Raw genomic sequence first — 16,156 nt, 5'->3', positions numbered from 1 at the left:
GGTATAGACGAGTAGAGACAATGGAATTCCGGGAGCTCAACGTTTAGAGAGGGAAAATAGGAACTTTGAAAGGCATGGCATTGAAGAATAGTATTAATCACTCTATTTATTCCCAAGAGTAAACCAATAAGCTGAAATGGCTATTGCTATGCACACTCCATAAGTTATCATGCTCAAAAGAAAGAAAATGGAATAAAAAAGATCCACTATGACTTTGAAATTGCTATTGGGGACAATATCCATTTAAGTCAACCTTGGTGCCGGAGGAGTTCTACACCCGCCTAGTTGGCTTTTCCGGTCTCTAGGGCTTGGGAAGTTGATCTCTTTTTCGTATATTTCCTGCTAAAATAATCCAACAAAAATCTCCAAAAAAGCAGTTTCGGATTAATGATATATAAATGAAGGAGGATTAAATAGAAAAATAGGTTAAGAGTAATTAAACATACTTCAATGAAGGGCTAGCCATTCAATGGTGTTTAGATGTATTCTGCATCATTTATATCCTTTAATACGAACAAAATTAAAAAATGATTAATTCTTCAACGCTCAGATGAAAAACCTGCGTGACGAATTCATTGATTTATACCTTACCATTGAGATAGGCTCAAGGATTTGTGACAGATAGTGCTAGGTCAACAGCAATCAGGGTAGGTATTTGTTGATTATTTCATTCTGTATCGGTTGACTTGCGGATGGCTCTATGAGTCGTATTTTATACTCACTGTCTTTAATTGGGAGAGGTACTCAATATACCTTTCCCTATCGTAGGGTTGTAGCCTGTCAATGTAATGGGGAGCTAGAACTGCTGGGTGTATTTTATTTTTTATTTATTTATGTATCGAATTAATTGGGCAAGGTTGAGACTTATAGTCTCAATCTTCCACCTAACCATTCAACATTATATTGAAGACGATTTCATACACACAAGCAGTAGGTGGAATAAAAACCAAAAAGGCGAAAACGAACCCGACATCTCTGGATTGAAAGGTATGGACGTTATCCCACCGCCACCGGAGCCGGTAAATCATCAATTTTAAACACACACCATCAAATATTTTAATCAGAATCAATAATTTTTCAGAAATAAAATCTTCGAATTTCAAGTGGCTACCTACCAGAATTTTCAAAAATATTATAAAGATTTCTGCTCCCCCAAAACAATTTGCCAAGAAAGAGCGAATTTTCCTTGTTTTTGTTAAATTCCATAGTTCTATCTCCCTTAGTAAGCTCTCGACGCAGAAACAAGGCGATGTATAACCAATGCAAAATCACCTCTCTGAAACATTTTTTCTCAAATATTTTCCGAATTTAGCCGATGAATCCATATTGCTTTAATGCAGATCCATATACCCTCAATATACTTTTTCCCAGTTCAATTTGGAGGTAAATGTCCTTCCCCTGCATTATACTTGGCTATGCTTATTTCTACTCTTGCCAATCTAATAACCTTTCCGTGAAACAGAAAATCATCACAGTATATTTTCAGCAATTTTTCCAAATCGCAATGAAAAACGTAACAGTGATAGAATGATAAAAAAATCTCGTATTCAAAGTTGCAATTTGAAGGAAAATTGAAGATACTCAATTACTGTTTTCAATTTTTTTTAGTTATGTTACTAATGGACCAAAAAGCATAAAGTGATTGCGCATACACTCTGACATCAAGAGGGAAAATCTATTCAAAGGTACCAATGATCACATTTTAATTTTTTTGCAAACTTTATGACCAACCCGTCGCAATAACGTCGGGGAAGGAGGAGTTGCTCAATCGAAAGCCAAGTTGAAAGCAACTGGACGGTCACTTTGACGTTCAACTGAGAGTTTACGAAATTAAAGATTACTATTTTAACTGATATAACTCTTAACTGACAATTTCAAATTTCAACTGATAATTATTAATGGGTATAAATTGAGATCTTTAATCGATTAGAGATAAATAAGCAAGGTTTAAATAAAAGGAGACCCCGGATGAACAGAAGAAGGATAAAAACTATTTTCTTTCACAGATGTTTACTCACTCAGGTATCGATGATTATTCTAAATGGTTGTTATCTTCCTTTGGAGTGTATACACAATCTTGCAACAACACAATATATTCAAGGCAGTCTGAATCCCTCGGAGAAGTAAGCCAATGGATTCCAACTAAACATCCCAACTCTGGTGTGATTCATTCAATGTTTTCGTCGGGCGTTGTGCTCGGGCGTCCGGCACACTCTTCGTCCTTCACATCTTCTCGGCCATCTGAGAACATTTTGTACCACCAATAAACATTGCTTCGGTTCAAGGTTGCTTCTCCATATGCCACAGTCAACATTCGGAATGCGTCCGTGGGCTTTATTTAGTTTTTCACACAAAACTTGATACAGATTCTTTGATCCAATTTTTGGAACAGGCCAAAATCGAAGTCAATTTAAAACTCGTCAAAGAAAAACAGCTGTCAACAATCAACTGAGCATTCAGAATGGCCTGGCATTTCGGCATAAGTGGGAGACATAAGTACCAACATAACTCCACAAAAATTTAAAATCAAATATACCTACACCGCGAAAATTCAAAAGTTGCAATACGTTTTTAACAGACCTCGTATTTTATGCAAATGGTTATATTTTTAGAAACAGTAATAAACCTTATTAAAACTTTTTCAAAGCAAAAAAAGATTATAAATAGTTGTGAATCACGGCTTTTAACCAAGTTCTTGTATCTATCTGTGAAATCTAATGTAATCCTTGCTGTTTGATATGTAATAAGTTATATCAATTGTAATAAAACGGAAAGCATGGCGATACCTTATTTTCAAAAAATAGTTGACCTTATACTTCGAGAAATACTCTATAGAATTTTACTGTACTTACTAATGGAAAGGTGAAAGGGTTCTTACTTGAAATACATGAAGAACAATTAAAGCATGAACGGAAGATACAGTAAACAAGCCTAAGTACATATATAAACTCGGGAGAGTTCAAAAGGCCGTTCCTGTTATCGTAAATTATTTATGTCGTATTTTGTCATTTCTATTACAATATTGATGATAGGAATTAATATTCGTCCTGAAAATTAAAATTCATTGCGTCTGTCTTTTTCATTTTACAATAAGAAACCTCGGGAGCATGGCACCTGGCAAAAACAGCGACACATTAACAGTGCATTAATTAACATTAATGACTCAGTCCACGACGACCCAAATTTGCTCCAGAGGGTCATAACTGATGACAAATCATGGGTTTATGATTATGGTGTGGAAACTAAAGCTCAATCATACCAATGGAAGCTGCAGCACGAGCCAAGACCGAACAAAGCGCGCCAAGTTTGGTCGAATGTGAAGGTTTTGCTTACAGTTTTCTTCGTTTGCGGGGGCGTGGTGCATCATAGAACGGAAAATAAGGAATATTACCTGCAAGTTATGTGCAATTTGCGAGAAGCAATCCGCCACAAACGCCCGGATTTAAGGAAGAACAAAAATTGGCTTTCGCACCATGACAACGCCCCTGCTCACACATCGTTACTTGTCCGCGAATTTTCGGCCAAAAACAACACTCCAATAATGCTGCAGCCACCGTATTCCCCAGATCTGGCCCCCAATGACTTTTTATTGTTCCCGAAACTGAAGAAGCCCGCAAAAGAACGACGCTACGCTACGATTGATGAGTTAAGGCTGCATCGAAGGAGGAGCTGTACAAGATCACAAAAAATTATTTTTTGAAGTGCTTCGAGGATTGGAAAAAACGTTGGAAAGGGTCTATAATATCTAATGAAGATTACGATTAAGATTATGAAGGGGAAAAAATAGATATTCATGAATAAACAAATAATTTTTGAAAAAACACAAAAGTCGTGATACTTTATGAACAGACCTCGCATGTCGACTTGGAACTGTGAACTTTACTGGAAGATTCCTTAATATAGGTTATATTAGTTTTTATATTCGATTATCCTTATTTATAAAATAATTTACACATGATTCCAATCGTGTCTTACATCAATTATTTCAGAATGCATACAGTATTGTTTGTTTAAAGAAATATCTCATTGAGTCTTGCCTTCACCTCATGTTTGCCAACTTTTACCAAATGCTTTAGCGGAGAAGCCCTCGTAAAAAATGTCCCTGCCCCCTTAAAGTACATGATAACGTCCTATATTGCTTGCTGAGGTCTTCGAGGGCCTCTTAAGCAAGGGAGCGCTTGAGATTTCCTTCATGCGAGACAAGATTGGTTTATCGCTAGGGAATTCCCTCTTCCTTTTGTTCTGCTTTCAAGGGTTGGATAACCACATTACCTTTGGCCTTCTACCGAAGACTTCAAGCTTTTCGTGCAATCCATTGGAGCAGAACAAATTTCAATGTGAAAAAATCCTACGCTAAATTACGCAAAGGAAATTGGAGACCGATTTCAAGGGTTTTGAGTGCACCATAACAATATGCAAGGGAAGCCCACTGTTTTGATTCACTTTGAATGTTTCACCTCTTTAAAACGTAGTGTTTTTTTCCTCACGGTACATTTTAACCGTAAAATACGCGAGTGAAATATGCGTGATGCAATGAAATTTAAAACGTAAAAAGATATGGGTTTTTTAAACGGTTTAAATTTTAATTTCACCTTTTTGTGTCAACAAGCGCGATTAGTAATGCTGTTTTTACTTTTACTGAAATACGATATTAAAATTTCTTAAAGACTACTTGATTGCCGAATGAATATTAAAAGAAAATACTTCCCGATTTCTTGTGAAACTTGTCAATTCACCGTTTCTTATGTACCACGTACGAATTTGATGTGAATAACGGTAACAGTCAAGCCGTCTCAATCATATCAACATGGCGTTTAATTTGATTTCTTTGACAAGTTCCTTTATTATGATTAGCATTCAAATATCCTTGCTAAAATAGTTTATGGCGTGACTTGGTGGAAAATCTTCATATTGAAATAAAAATAAAAAACTCGGCTTTTCTACATAGAAATTTTTTATTTACGACCTAGGTATCGTTACTCTATATGACCTGACTATACTATAACATAACTAAACCCAGGTCGTAAATTAAAAAAAAATCCATGCAGAGAAGCCAAATTGTTCATTTTCAATTTCAATACTAGTTTAAACTATAGTAAAGGATGATAAGCTATGCACATGTAGATATTTCCTATTTAAAAAATGTAAACAGGATAAAACAAAAGTATTGTCGTAATCTAGGCAGATGGCTCTTAATTACTGCTGTCCCCATATTTTATGCACCTCAAATTTAAATTCAAATTCATATCAAGGTGAAGTATGGATATATCTTTACCAAAGCCCATTTTGTGAAAACCACTGCTAATCACCATCAAGACAATGACACAGAACTTTTTCGGAAACGACATTTTATTTATTAACCTGGTTTTACGATAGAGAAAAGGATTACCAGGTTGAAGGCAGTAACAGAGAAATTTAGGAAATGCAGAACGTAATAGTTGCTATTCAAATTCCATGAAAAACCTATCAAATCTACACAAATACCAAATCGTTTGGAGCAAATAACATCCCTGTTACTCGAAAATTAGCTTACCACTCGCCTCATCTGAGAGGAAGACGTGACAACGAATACCAATTTAATACAAACGGATATACACAGCGTAAGATCATTCTGTAAACATACTCAAGCTCAACACGCGCTCTGCCCGCGGCTATTTTTCCCGTTTTTGCCCCCGAAAACCTCCAGACATCCTCTTTCAATGTTTACCCGTCACGCCCTCAGCGTCTTGAACTAACTTTCGGCAACATAAACGTGGGCGGAGCTCTTCAACCGTTACAGGAACTTGTTCGCGGCCACCGATGAGTAGAACTTCTGCCTATGATCATTTTGGGTGAGATCCCGACACCAGGCGAGGCGAGAGGCTTCCTTTACGACCTCGCCGATACACGAAGTGTGCCCTCCTGGGTCAACATCTTTGCCCTGCACTCTTTTAGATCACGACAAGATGCGAGCGAGGGTGAGGGCGAAAGAGAGAGAAGGGAAGGAAAAAGCAAGGAGAGATAAGCTCACAGGCTACAAGTCCTTCTCTGGAACGCCCTTCTTTCCGCAGCCAGCTACGACAACGCCGGCGAAGGCACCCCTACTTTCATCCTCCTTCCATCCACCACCAGCAAACACTTGCTTGCCACTTCAGTGACCATATGGGTCGATGATTTCTCTATTCTTCTACCATAATGGAATGGTGGTGTGTGGTATTTTGCAAAGAAAAAAGTAATTGGGGAATAGCAAAAATACGCGAGGGATGTTTCGCGGGGGCGGAGGGGCAAATAAATGAGAAAAATTTCCCATCTCTTGGGGGCGATTCGACCTGAATCATCCGGGCACCATCGCATCTTAACAGAGCGAGCCGTCTCAAGTTAAACGCCGTAATCCTCAGCGTTCGTTTTACGGCCTGCAGCTTTATGAATATGGATATTGTTATAGGCCGTAAATCCGGTTTATATCGCACCTATGCATACAAGCGCGCTGCGAAAAAGTTGTTCACGACGCCGCCCAAGGAATGAAGGAATCATTTACAGTGCAAGAGGGAGTTTTCCTTCCGTACGGACATAGTTTCATGAGTGGTGCTCTTTAATTCCACCGAGGAACGAGGTGAGAGTTACCCAGGAAAAAGAAAATACTTCATAACGTTAGAATGAAAAACTATTCATAAGCATAATGTTATTTTATCCGTGCCCGGTGAAAGATTATGATTGAATATATAATGGTAGAATCAGTCCAAATTCATGTATTTCAAAATATTGAAAACTATTGCCTTTAAAACACGAAAAAACTTGCGCAAAACTAAAAAAAAAATAATTTATAAGGCCCAGAAGGAACTATTAGGCATGATAGAGTAAATAGTTTATTTAGTAACATAAACAAAACGAGTAATAAAGTTACTGGTAAATACAGCCGTATATAATTGCTTTGTATCAGTCAAAATATATAAGAATACTCTTGTATTGAAATATTTTTGTGATAACTTGAGTCGTCAATTAAAATTACTTCTTCAAGATCATTATTAGTTTGCCTGCCTTTAAATGAAATCAATTGGTCTAATATTACGATGAAATTACCCTCTTAAGTTGTTTTTCAAGAATTAATTATTTTAGCATTTTTAAAGCATCCATCACTACATTATAAATTAAAACAATATATAAAAATTAAAGATTTGCGGTTTTTAAGAAATGACTTCACTGCACAAAATATGTTCATTACCACTGCAATTCACCCTTTAATTTTTAGATATTTTACTAGATACGTTGAGGCTATTTTTTAAGAATAAGTCAAGCCAAAATGTTACAGAAGTCTTAAATCACCTATGGTTGGCGGAAAAAGATAAAAATATCAGTGAATACCCGCTTAAAAAATTCTGATGTCATATGCCGTCGGGAAAATGACAAAGTTTCCCTTAATTTGAGAAATTGAAATCAAAGTTATACAATACGCCCTCAGTAGGCTATGGTCAGGATAAAAGGCCAAATACGATCCGTTACTCATTGAGAAAAAATATAGAATTAAAGAATATCGGGCGATGCTTCAGTAGAAATCCAAGAGCGCTTTTAACAAGCTTGGGAAAATTTATACTTAATGTTATTTTACTGGCAATTATAAAATCAATATAATTTATGCTAAATGAACGCAGCATTTAGAATTTCACTATAAAATAGTGCACATATGATATATTTTCCTACGACTATATTTGAATTCCATCAAATTAACGCTTTTTCTAACTACTAATGGATTGCTCGTGGACGTAAGAAGTCCCCAAATGCTTCATATTTTATTTCTATATCTAAGTTGGCTTTGTTAATGTTATCAATATATATTTAGAGCTTCCATGCATACTTTCATCTTTCTGGAATTTTGCCTTGTGAAAGTAATAATTTTCCGAACGAACTATTTGAAAATGTGCGCGGATAAATCCTTTTTTTTCTGACAGTGATATAACTAATGTGTACAATGCGCTTGTACTTGTACAATGTACTTTTTCCTTTGTACAATTTCCATATCCCTACACCGCGTTTTCCTCCACGCTTTTTGCCCCCTATCAATTTCTCAACTACGTTCATTTTTTTCAGTTCGTAATTTCTTCTTCCTGATTCTGTGTTTACATTTTCCCAATTCCATTACTCGTCTATCATTCTAATCATCTTCCCTGTAATCTATAGCATGATACTCTTGTATTCTTCCTTCTTACTTTCCTGTGATGTAGTCTGCAGATTTCTATAGCCTTCGTTTTGAAATTTTTTTCTACTTTTCTTCCATTATTATCATCATTCTATCCTCATCCAAGCCTCTTTTACATCTTTCTTCAATATAAATCCCTTATACTTCCATTTCATTCCCTTAGTCATCTTTATTAGTTTATGATCCAAAAGCTTACGATGGATTTCATTAGTTCTAAATTATGATCTGAATTCTCATCCGTTCCTAGGAAAATGTGCAAATTAACCAAACAGACCCTAAAACTCCGCCTATCCGTAATATATGTAGTTTAACCAAAATCCTCTTAAATTTCCATCAATTTTTCATTTTAACGGAAAGGAAATATGTATATTCATTCCCATTATAGTTTTTAATTTTCTCCCCGCTGTAATTCCTTGTTCCTAAAAACGCATTCCCCTACCTCTCTCTCTCATTTTGCCTACCGTTGCGTTACACTACCCTACCACGTAGATAAAATTCTTTCCAGGAAATCCCACAGTTATATTCTCTATTTCATGGTATTTATACTCTCTATCATTACTTCTTAGTTGGTAGACTTGAATAATGATCAAGTTCATTGATTCATCTTCTACTCATTAAATACTGCAGGACCAGTATCACTCGCTTGACCTATGTTTATTACGCTTCTTCCTACCACTTTCTTAAATACTTTTTCTTTCTCTCAATGGCTCTAATTCCCTACCCTGTATCCCTTGTCCTCACTACCCGATTCTCCAGTAGTCCCCAATCTTCCGTTCCAGCTCATATATCCTAGTTCCATCAATATTTCGTATCTATATAAACCGCTTCATGGTTAACAGTTTTCCTCTTGTCACTGTCACCCTTGCATTACGATTCTAACCGGCTCGGTCGTCTTCTTTCTCCCCAGTATTATTACTACCGACTGTGCTTAACGAAGGTTTCGTGAAATAGTGACCGTGGAATTATGTACCACTTGCTGCTGAGAACGACTCACGGCTAAGTTGGGCAAATCTTGTAGTTACTTAAAACAGAAAATTAATTTTCTGTCCATCATTTCCTTCAGGAATAACCAATTTAATTGACTTTCCGTTGCTTTCTCCGATAATATTTTTAACATGACACCATCATTAAAATGGCCGCCGCAATGGGGTCAGACGCCTTTATAGCCGCTACTCTGACAAGCAGCCGCTGTCTTACCTTACTCCTGACTCTTGCTCTTTGACCAATGATGGGTATCCCTATATGTAAAAAATAGCATTGATCATGTCACCAGAATGCTAGAGGTCATCTAACCGCACAAGCCTTTCAACCACGCTAGGGCTATTAGTCCACGAGGAGGGTGATATATACCTCTACAAATGAATATCCATATTGATCTACCACATTTTTTGTGAATAGCCATTTTACGTAAAAGGTATCTTAGTATACCTAAAGAACTATGTTATTATTAGTATATACGAGTAGTAAGGGGACAATAAATATTTGGCAAATTCACATATTCCAGAGAAAACCATCCTTAAGTCTGAAGCGCAGTTATAGCTATTGAATGAAACAGAACACTTAAAAGTTCAATAAGGTTGTGCTAAGAAACAAGAAGATATCATAGGTCTAGTGTGAATTGAGGGTTCCAAATGAGTTGATGCTCTTCATAGAATTTTCCCTGATATCATTTCAAAAAATTTCATTTGCTCATTTCCTTACATGCATAGAGATTACCTCATGCATGCCGCTGTAGTCATTCAAAGAAAGAAAATAAGAATTGCTGAGCCAGACCAAGCTCTATCAAAAATAAAGAAAGATAATTACAAAGAATTGAGGCATACGACTGACTACTTTGTTATGAGCAAATATTACATTTAACTGTCATCTTCCCAATTTAGATTCAATTTATCAGAAAAAACGTAAAAGATTTTGACAATTTTATATTTATATTTTACAGGAGCCAATGGGAGATGAATTTCAGTGCTAAATAAAATGAAATTCCGCACAAGAATACATACGTTTTATATTTAATTCGATCAACAATTACCAAATTAAAGTCTAAATAATTAGCAAAATAAAGGCTAAATCATTGAGAATAATATGCCATAATTCCTACAATTAACTTCCTTTATTATAGAGTTAAATACATGATCAAATTTCGTAAATAAGAAATGGAAGCTAAAAATATTACGTCGAAATATTTACCGGGAGAGCATGTGTTTCAAATTTAACACATTTTACAACGATTTGCTTGCGGTACAAACCTATCGATTGATGCATCACTGCCTATAGGTGTAAAAGTTCATATTGCCTAAAGGATACAGATTTTGAGGGAGATATCAACCGTAAATATACGAAAAAAAGTCCCTCGAGAAATAAAAACATATAAACTCTTATAGGATACTTGGAATCCGGTAGGTAGTCCTATGGCCACCAGAGATGCCAAGGCAAGCTAAAGGAAACAACAAATTACTGAAGGACTCACCGTTCGTTGGAGGCGGGTGGTGTCCCGATGTCGGCTGCGGCGCCGATGTCGTAGTCGGCGGGGGTGCTGGCGGCGGGTTCCCATGCCTCCCGAGAGGAACGTAGATGTTGAGGTAGAGGCAGTCCTCGGAGGATGACTGCAGCAGCGGAAGCAATCGCCTGAGGTGCCGTAGCCTGCCCCTGGGCATCGCCAGGAGGGCTTCCGTCGCGTTTTCCACCCTCGGCCTTCCCCTTTGGGGGCACACGGGGGGCAGGGTGTCGGCTACTTTGGTGCCCCTCCACGGAGTCGGCGTTAGTGGAGGCATGTAGCGGAGTCGCCCGATCGGGGCCGTTGCGTATGGGACCCCGAGGAATGCCTCCACAGCGTACGGGTGATGCTGTCTCGCCGGCCGGAATGGTCTTGGCCTTCTGATACTCATGCCACTCCTTCTCCGCCTCCGCTTGCGCCTTCTACCTTTCCGCCACTTGCCCTCCTTGCTCCCGCCAGCGGTCCGGAAGAACCCGTCTCCCTGCGAGGGAGGGCCAACCAGCTCTGACCCGTCCAGTACAACCTCTCCCACGTCCTCTTCGTCACCTTGGTCCACGCCGCCCGACTGCACTGGTTCCAACTGATCCCTGTCCCTCCCGGGTGACCAAACCCCGTCGTGACCTGTCCTTCCGACGCCGAGGACCTCAGAGTTCGCCGAGAAGTTGGCACTGCGGTAGCCGATTGCCCTGGCGCCGGGGACAGGGGTCAGTTTAAGCCCATCCTCGGTTGGGGAAGCGGCCGAGGAAGACAGGACGCCCTGTTTCGTAGGCGCCGGGGAAGAGGCGGACCTAGGGTGTCTCCCGGATGTCGAGATCGTGGACACCGTGGAAGTCAGGCGGCTCAAATACTGGGCCCTCCCGGTTGAGTAGCTCAGAACATCTCCTCCTCCTCCTCCTGCTCCTCCCGGTCCCGCTCCACCGAAGGAGGTTGTGGCGTGCGAGGAGTAGGCGGCGGAGTTTGAAGAGCTAGTAGGTCTTGGAAGAGAGTGGACAGAGCGGACCGATTTTGAAGAAGTCCCTCCAACTCCCGCTCCAGGTCCCCCGAAGCCGCCACGTCTTCCCTGTCGCGGCGCGGTGAACCCGCTGGCTGGCTCATCCGAAAGAGTGGATGATGCTGCAGCAGAGGACTGGGAGGCAGATGTCGACGGTGAGTTGGGGGAGGGCAGTAAGACGACGACACCCCTGAGGGCGCCGTACTTGGTCCTCACGACCCTGGTGCTGTACTTGTGGGTGTAGCCGTGGTGATGCTGTGACGACGCGAGGGCGAGCACTGCGAGGAGGAGGGTGGCGAGGAGAAGCGGCCGGCAAGGGCCGAGGGGGGCGGTGGGGCGGGGATGAGGGGGCTCAGGGGTGCGGAGAGGAAGAGGGAGGCGGCTATGGCCAGCATTAGAGGTGGCCCGCCGCATCCCGGGTCCCATCCGTCCTCGACCTCCTCTGGAGGGAGCGGCGGGTTGGGCGGCGCCGTTTGTCCGGCCGACGACCCGGAGTTCGTCGTTTCCGGGCGGTCGGCGCCCGCTCTGTCTGTTCGTCGCGGCGTATGGGGGGTGTCCATGGCGAGCCGTCGACGCCGTCTCCTCCTCCTCCCCCTCACCTGGCACCTCCCCGGCGGCCATCTTGTCCGTCCCACACCGGAAGCGGAAGCAGCGACGGCGGCGCATGAGCGGCCATGGCGGCACTTCCGGTGACGTCACCGCGAGGTCGTGAGTTTCGCTTATTTTCGCACCCTGGTGATTTATTTAGTTCCTCGCCGAAGAGGCGGGATGCCGGATGTTTTCTGCCCCTCGTATAAACTTTAAATTGACCTTTCTCGCGGGTAAAAAGTCTACTTGGTAGTAAAAATTGAGTCTAATACTCCAGCTGAATTTCGTTAATAATTTAAATGCTTTCTATGCAACTGCAAATATGGCCTCAGGATATATTGCTCCAAAAAAACTCATTTATAAGTGAAAGAGAAACCAACAGTTGTTATAAATTATAATATTGTCGAATTAATTTTTAAATTAATAATTCTGATAAAAAAAGGATTCGGGCTGTTGATTTATCACCATGCAGAGGAGTATTTGCTTATTGGCAGTCAGACACATTTCTGATAACCATTTTGATGCTCTTGAATAATTGTTCAACAATTCTAGCCATTGTATAAGGATGAATGTATTTATAAGAGCAAAATGAAATTACTGCTCACTGTTCAACACTCCTCTGGTGCAACACAGTGCGGGAAAATGATGAAAAAGGACGGATTTGTAACGCCTAAGTTGCCATTCCATCAGAAATTTGTGAAGTACCTGAAAGTAAGAAAAATCTGGTTTAAAAATGTGAAAAATATGAAAATGTTTTATTTTAAGGTAAAATTTGAACAAACAATATTCAATCCAATAAGAATATACTTCTTCCAAAGAAGCTACTACATTAATTGAAATAAAAATGAAACAATATTTTAGTAATAAAATGGAAATGAATTCACAATGTCATTTCTCTAATGATTAGTGTTGGGATAAAATAGAATAAATATTGATAAAAATAAGAATAATATGATGGAGCTGATTATTTACGTCTTTCATTTCATTCCCTCAAGTTTTCTGATTCCATAACGTTTTCACTGCCTGTATTCAATACATTTTGTCATTAAACAATAGAGCACGTTCATTTCCTCTCATATTCTGTTCAATTAAAAGGTGACAATTATTAATTGATATATATATATATATATATATATATATATATATATATATATATATATATATATATATATGTAAAGTACATTACACAGTAAAAAACAATAAAGAAACACAAAAAAAGATCACTCACACGTTATTTCTTGATAATTTCGACGGAATTCTACTCCGTCTCCATCGAAAGATAGAGAATTCCGTCGAAATTATCAAGAAATAACGTGCGAGTGATATTTTTTGTGTTTCTTTATTGTTTGTTTCTGCGTAATGTACAATTCGGCACTTCCGTGTTACGTCGACGAAATCATCTATATATATATATATATATATATATATATATATATATATATATATATATATAAAGGTAATCTACCGGTTAAGGTAGGTTTTTGGATGGACAAAACTACAAACAAACATTATATTACTCCTAAAAAAAACACAAAATCCATCATCCTACTCTATTTCAGGTCCATCTTCATCTCTGAGTACTTTCTTCCTCCCTTCATCCCGTCCAACATCCCTATCCTGTTCCTTCCCTTTCCTCGTTTGCCCAACATTCTCCCCTCTATCAAAGTCTTCAACATCCCGCTGCCGGTCAATACCCCCTTCAGCCACTTTTCTTGCCTCCATAGGACTGCTCCCACCTCTCTTCGCCCACCATACCAAGTACTTCCTCGTTTGTTTTCTTCTCTGTCCATTTTACCTTCTCCATTCTTCTCCACACCCACATTTCAAAAGCCTCCAGTCTACGTCTATCCTCCTGCTTCAATGACCACGTTTCCGCACCGTACATAGCTACGCTCCATATCGAAGTTTTTACGAGTCTTTTCTTAACATCCTTACTCAACGTCCCCGTCATTAACTGCTTCCTCCTTGTAAATCCTCTTTGCCTAGCGCAATTCTTCTCCTTACGTCCCTACTACTTTGACCGTGTTGGTCCAAAACACTGCCGAGATACGTTAACTGTTCTACCTGCTCTAGTTTTTGCCCTCCTATTTTAATGTTAAGCTTAGCCTTTTTCTTTCTAGAAAATCGCACAACCTTTGTTTTATTAATATTGATTTTCATCCCATACCTGTCGCACTGAATTTCCAATTCACTAAGCAATGCTTGCAGCCCCTTGGCTGACTGACAAACTAAAGCTTGGTCATCAGCAAACCTAACTGATTTTACGAATTCCCCGCCCACTTTCATTCCTACCTCGAGTTCTTCCCATGCCTCTTTGATCATTTCCTCTGGGTACAGGTTGCACAGCAACGGTGATAATGGGCAACCCTGCCTTACACCTCTTCCTAACACTGCCCAACCGGACTCCCCGTTCCCCATTCGCACCTGAGCAGTCTGAGACATGTACAAGTTGCGGATTATCCTCCTTTCCCTCCAATCTATTACTATTTTCTGCAATATACTCATTAGTTTTTCCCAATTCACTCTACCAAAAGCTTTTTCGAAATCTACGAACCAGGCAAATACCTCCTGGTTGTGTTCTATATTCCTCTCGATTAATAATCTCATTACTGCAATGGCATCACGCGTACCTCTCCCCTTCCTAAACCCAAACTGATCATCCTGACCTGGCCAGTTCCAGGACTCCAAGAGCCAGATGAAGGATTGCTCTAATGTCTTGAGTTTCAGTGGAGGATCAGAGGGTGGGAGGGATGCTATGATGGATACACTATAGCATTTATCAAAGGGAGTGTTGTGTTCGGAGGCGTGTTTGGGGATAGGGAGCATATCTCAGAGATGTTAATTTTTTATGAATTTTCTAAAGATTGATGATATCTGAAACAGTGTCACATCATCATTCTTCATAGTATTCTAAATTGCAAGGTGATTATAAACACGAAAACTTTTAAACAGATAAAATACATTTTAAAAATTACCGAGTTTGTTATAAAGACCCCTTGAATGTTTATTTATTATTTCTATTATTAATCCACTGTTTAAGATAGTGTTTTGATAAATTCTAAACACTGCAACATTTCTAACCCGCCTAAGCCCAGCTGTAAATAATCTAAAACCTGTATTGAAATAGACCATTCTTAAAATAAAAATAAGTCCTTTCTATGTCTATTCAGTCGAATATACCTTTTTCTTTCCACCCATGCTACTCAATTTGCTCTTATTATTATTTTCCGGACTTTTTAGAATTTTTATCATCGGCCTTGAGCATTCACACCCACAATCATTTCTAAAACTTCCTCTTTTCTTGCAAGATCCGTGTATCAAACTTTTTCTCATGTTCCATCACATATTCATTTCATTCTCAAATTTGCGCTTTTTCCTCAAAGATCAGATTTTCGAGCTCTAAAATACGACTATTATAAAGGCTTTCACTTATCATTCCCCAAAGTGTTTACTTATAGACTTTGTTTTCGACCTCCTCCTGTCGCAAAATGTTTTATTGCCTTACTTACTTTTGTTAGCGTCACAATTACCACCTTCTTTCATTGTGCATTTCTTCAATTCTAACTACTACCTACTATTTCCTACCTTCTTATACACATCTAAAACAGGTGTTATTTCCTTTATAAATTGACATTTTCTATCTCTCTATTAGTGTGAAAGGATCCATGCTCTGTATTTCATGTTTTTGGCTCAACTTTCTGGGAGTTCATGTTCATGGAATGAGAAAAACAATGTATTTTTCTACTGTTAATTATTTTAGTACTACTAGTTTCAACACTTGGACGTCCTTATCAGGTACGGGTACCTGTTAATGACACCTAAGCTTTGAAAATAGTGGTACCAAATTATATAACAGTGGAAAAATACATTGTGTTTTTCATTCTTCATTTAAATAAGCAATTAGCAATAT

General features: G+C 39.1%; 1 protein-coding gene and 1 long non-coding RNA gene across 2 annotated transcripts in view; both read right to left on the bottom strand.

Annotated features, from left to right (window-relative positions):
• LOC139699043 (uncharacterized) overlaps positions 1-12,279 on the bottom strand; it is a 757,338-nt gene extending 745,059 nt beyond the window's left edge. Inside the window, exon 1 of the mRNA XM_071598045.1 lies at positions 10,641-12,279. Coding sequence (XP_071454146.1) covers positions 10,641-12,279 — 1,639 coding nt within the window. The remainder of the gene's footprint in view (positions 1-10,640) is intronic.
• Positions 12,280-12,545: 266 nt separating this feature from the next.
• LOC139699060 (uncharacterized) overlaps positions 12,546-16,156 on the bottom strand; it is a 367,166-nt gene continuing 363,555 nt past the window's right edge. The window contains exon 4 of the long non-coding RNA XR_011703049.1: positions 12,546-12,951. This is a non-coding gene — a long non-coding RNA (uncharacterized lncRNA). The remainder of the gene's footprint in view (positions 12,952-16,156) is intronic.

This window comes from Hetaerina americana, unplaced genomic scaffold, assembly GCF_022747635.1.
Source record: "Hetaerina americana unplaced genomic scaffold, ioHetAmer1.1.p SCAF_9, whole genome shotgun sequence".
Lineage (NCBI taxonomy): Eukaryota > Metazoa > Arthropoda > Insecta > Odonata > Calopterygidae > Hetaerina > Hetaerina americana.
Note: the sequence above shows the minus strand (reverse complement) of the source record. Positions and strands in the feature narration are given on the sequence as shown.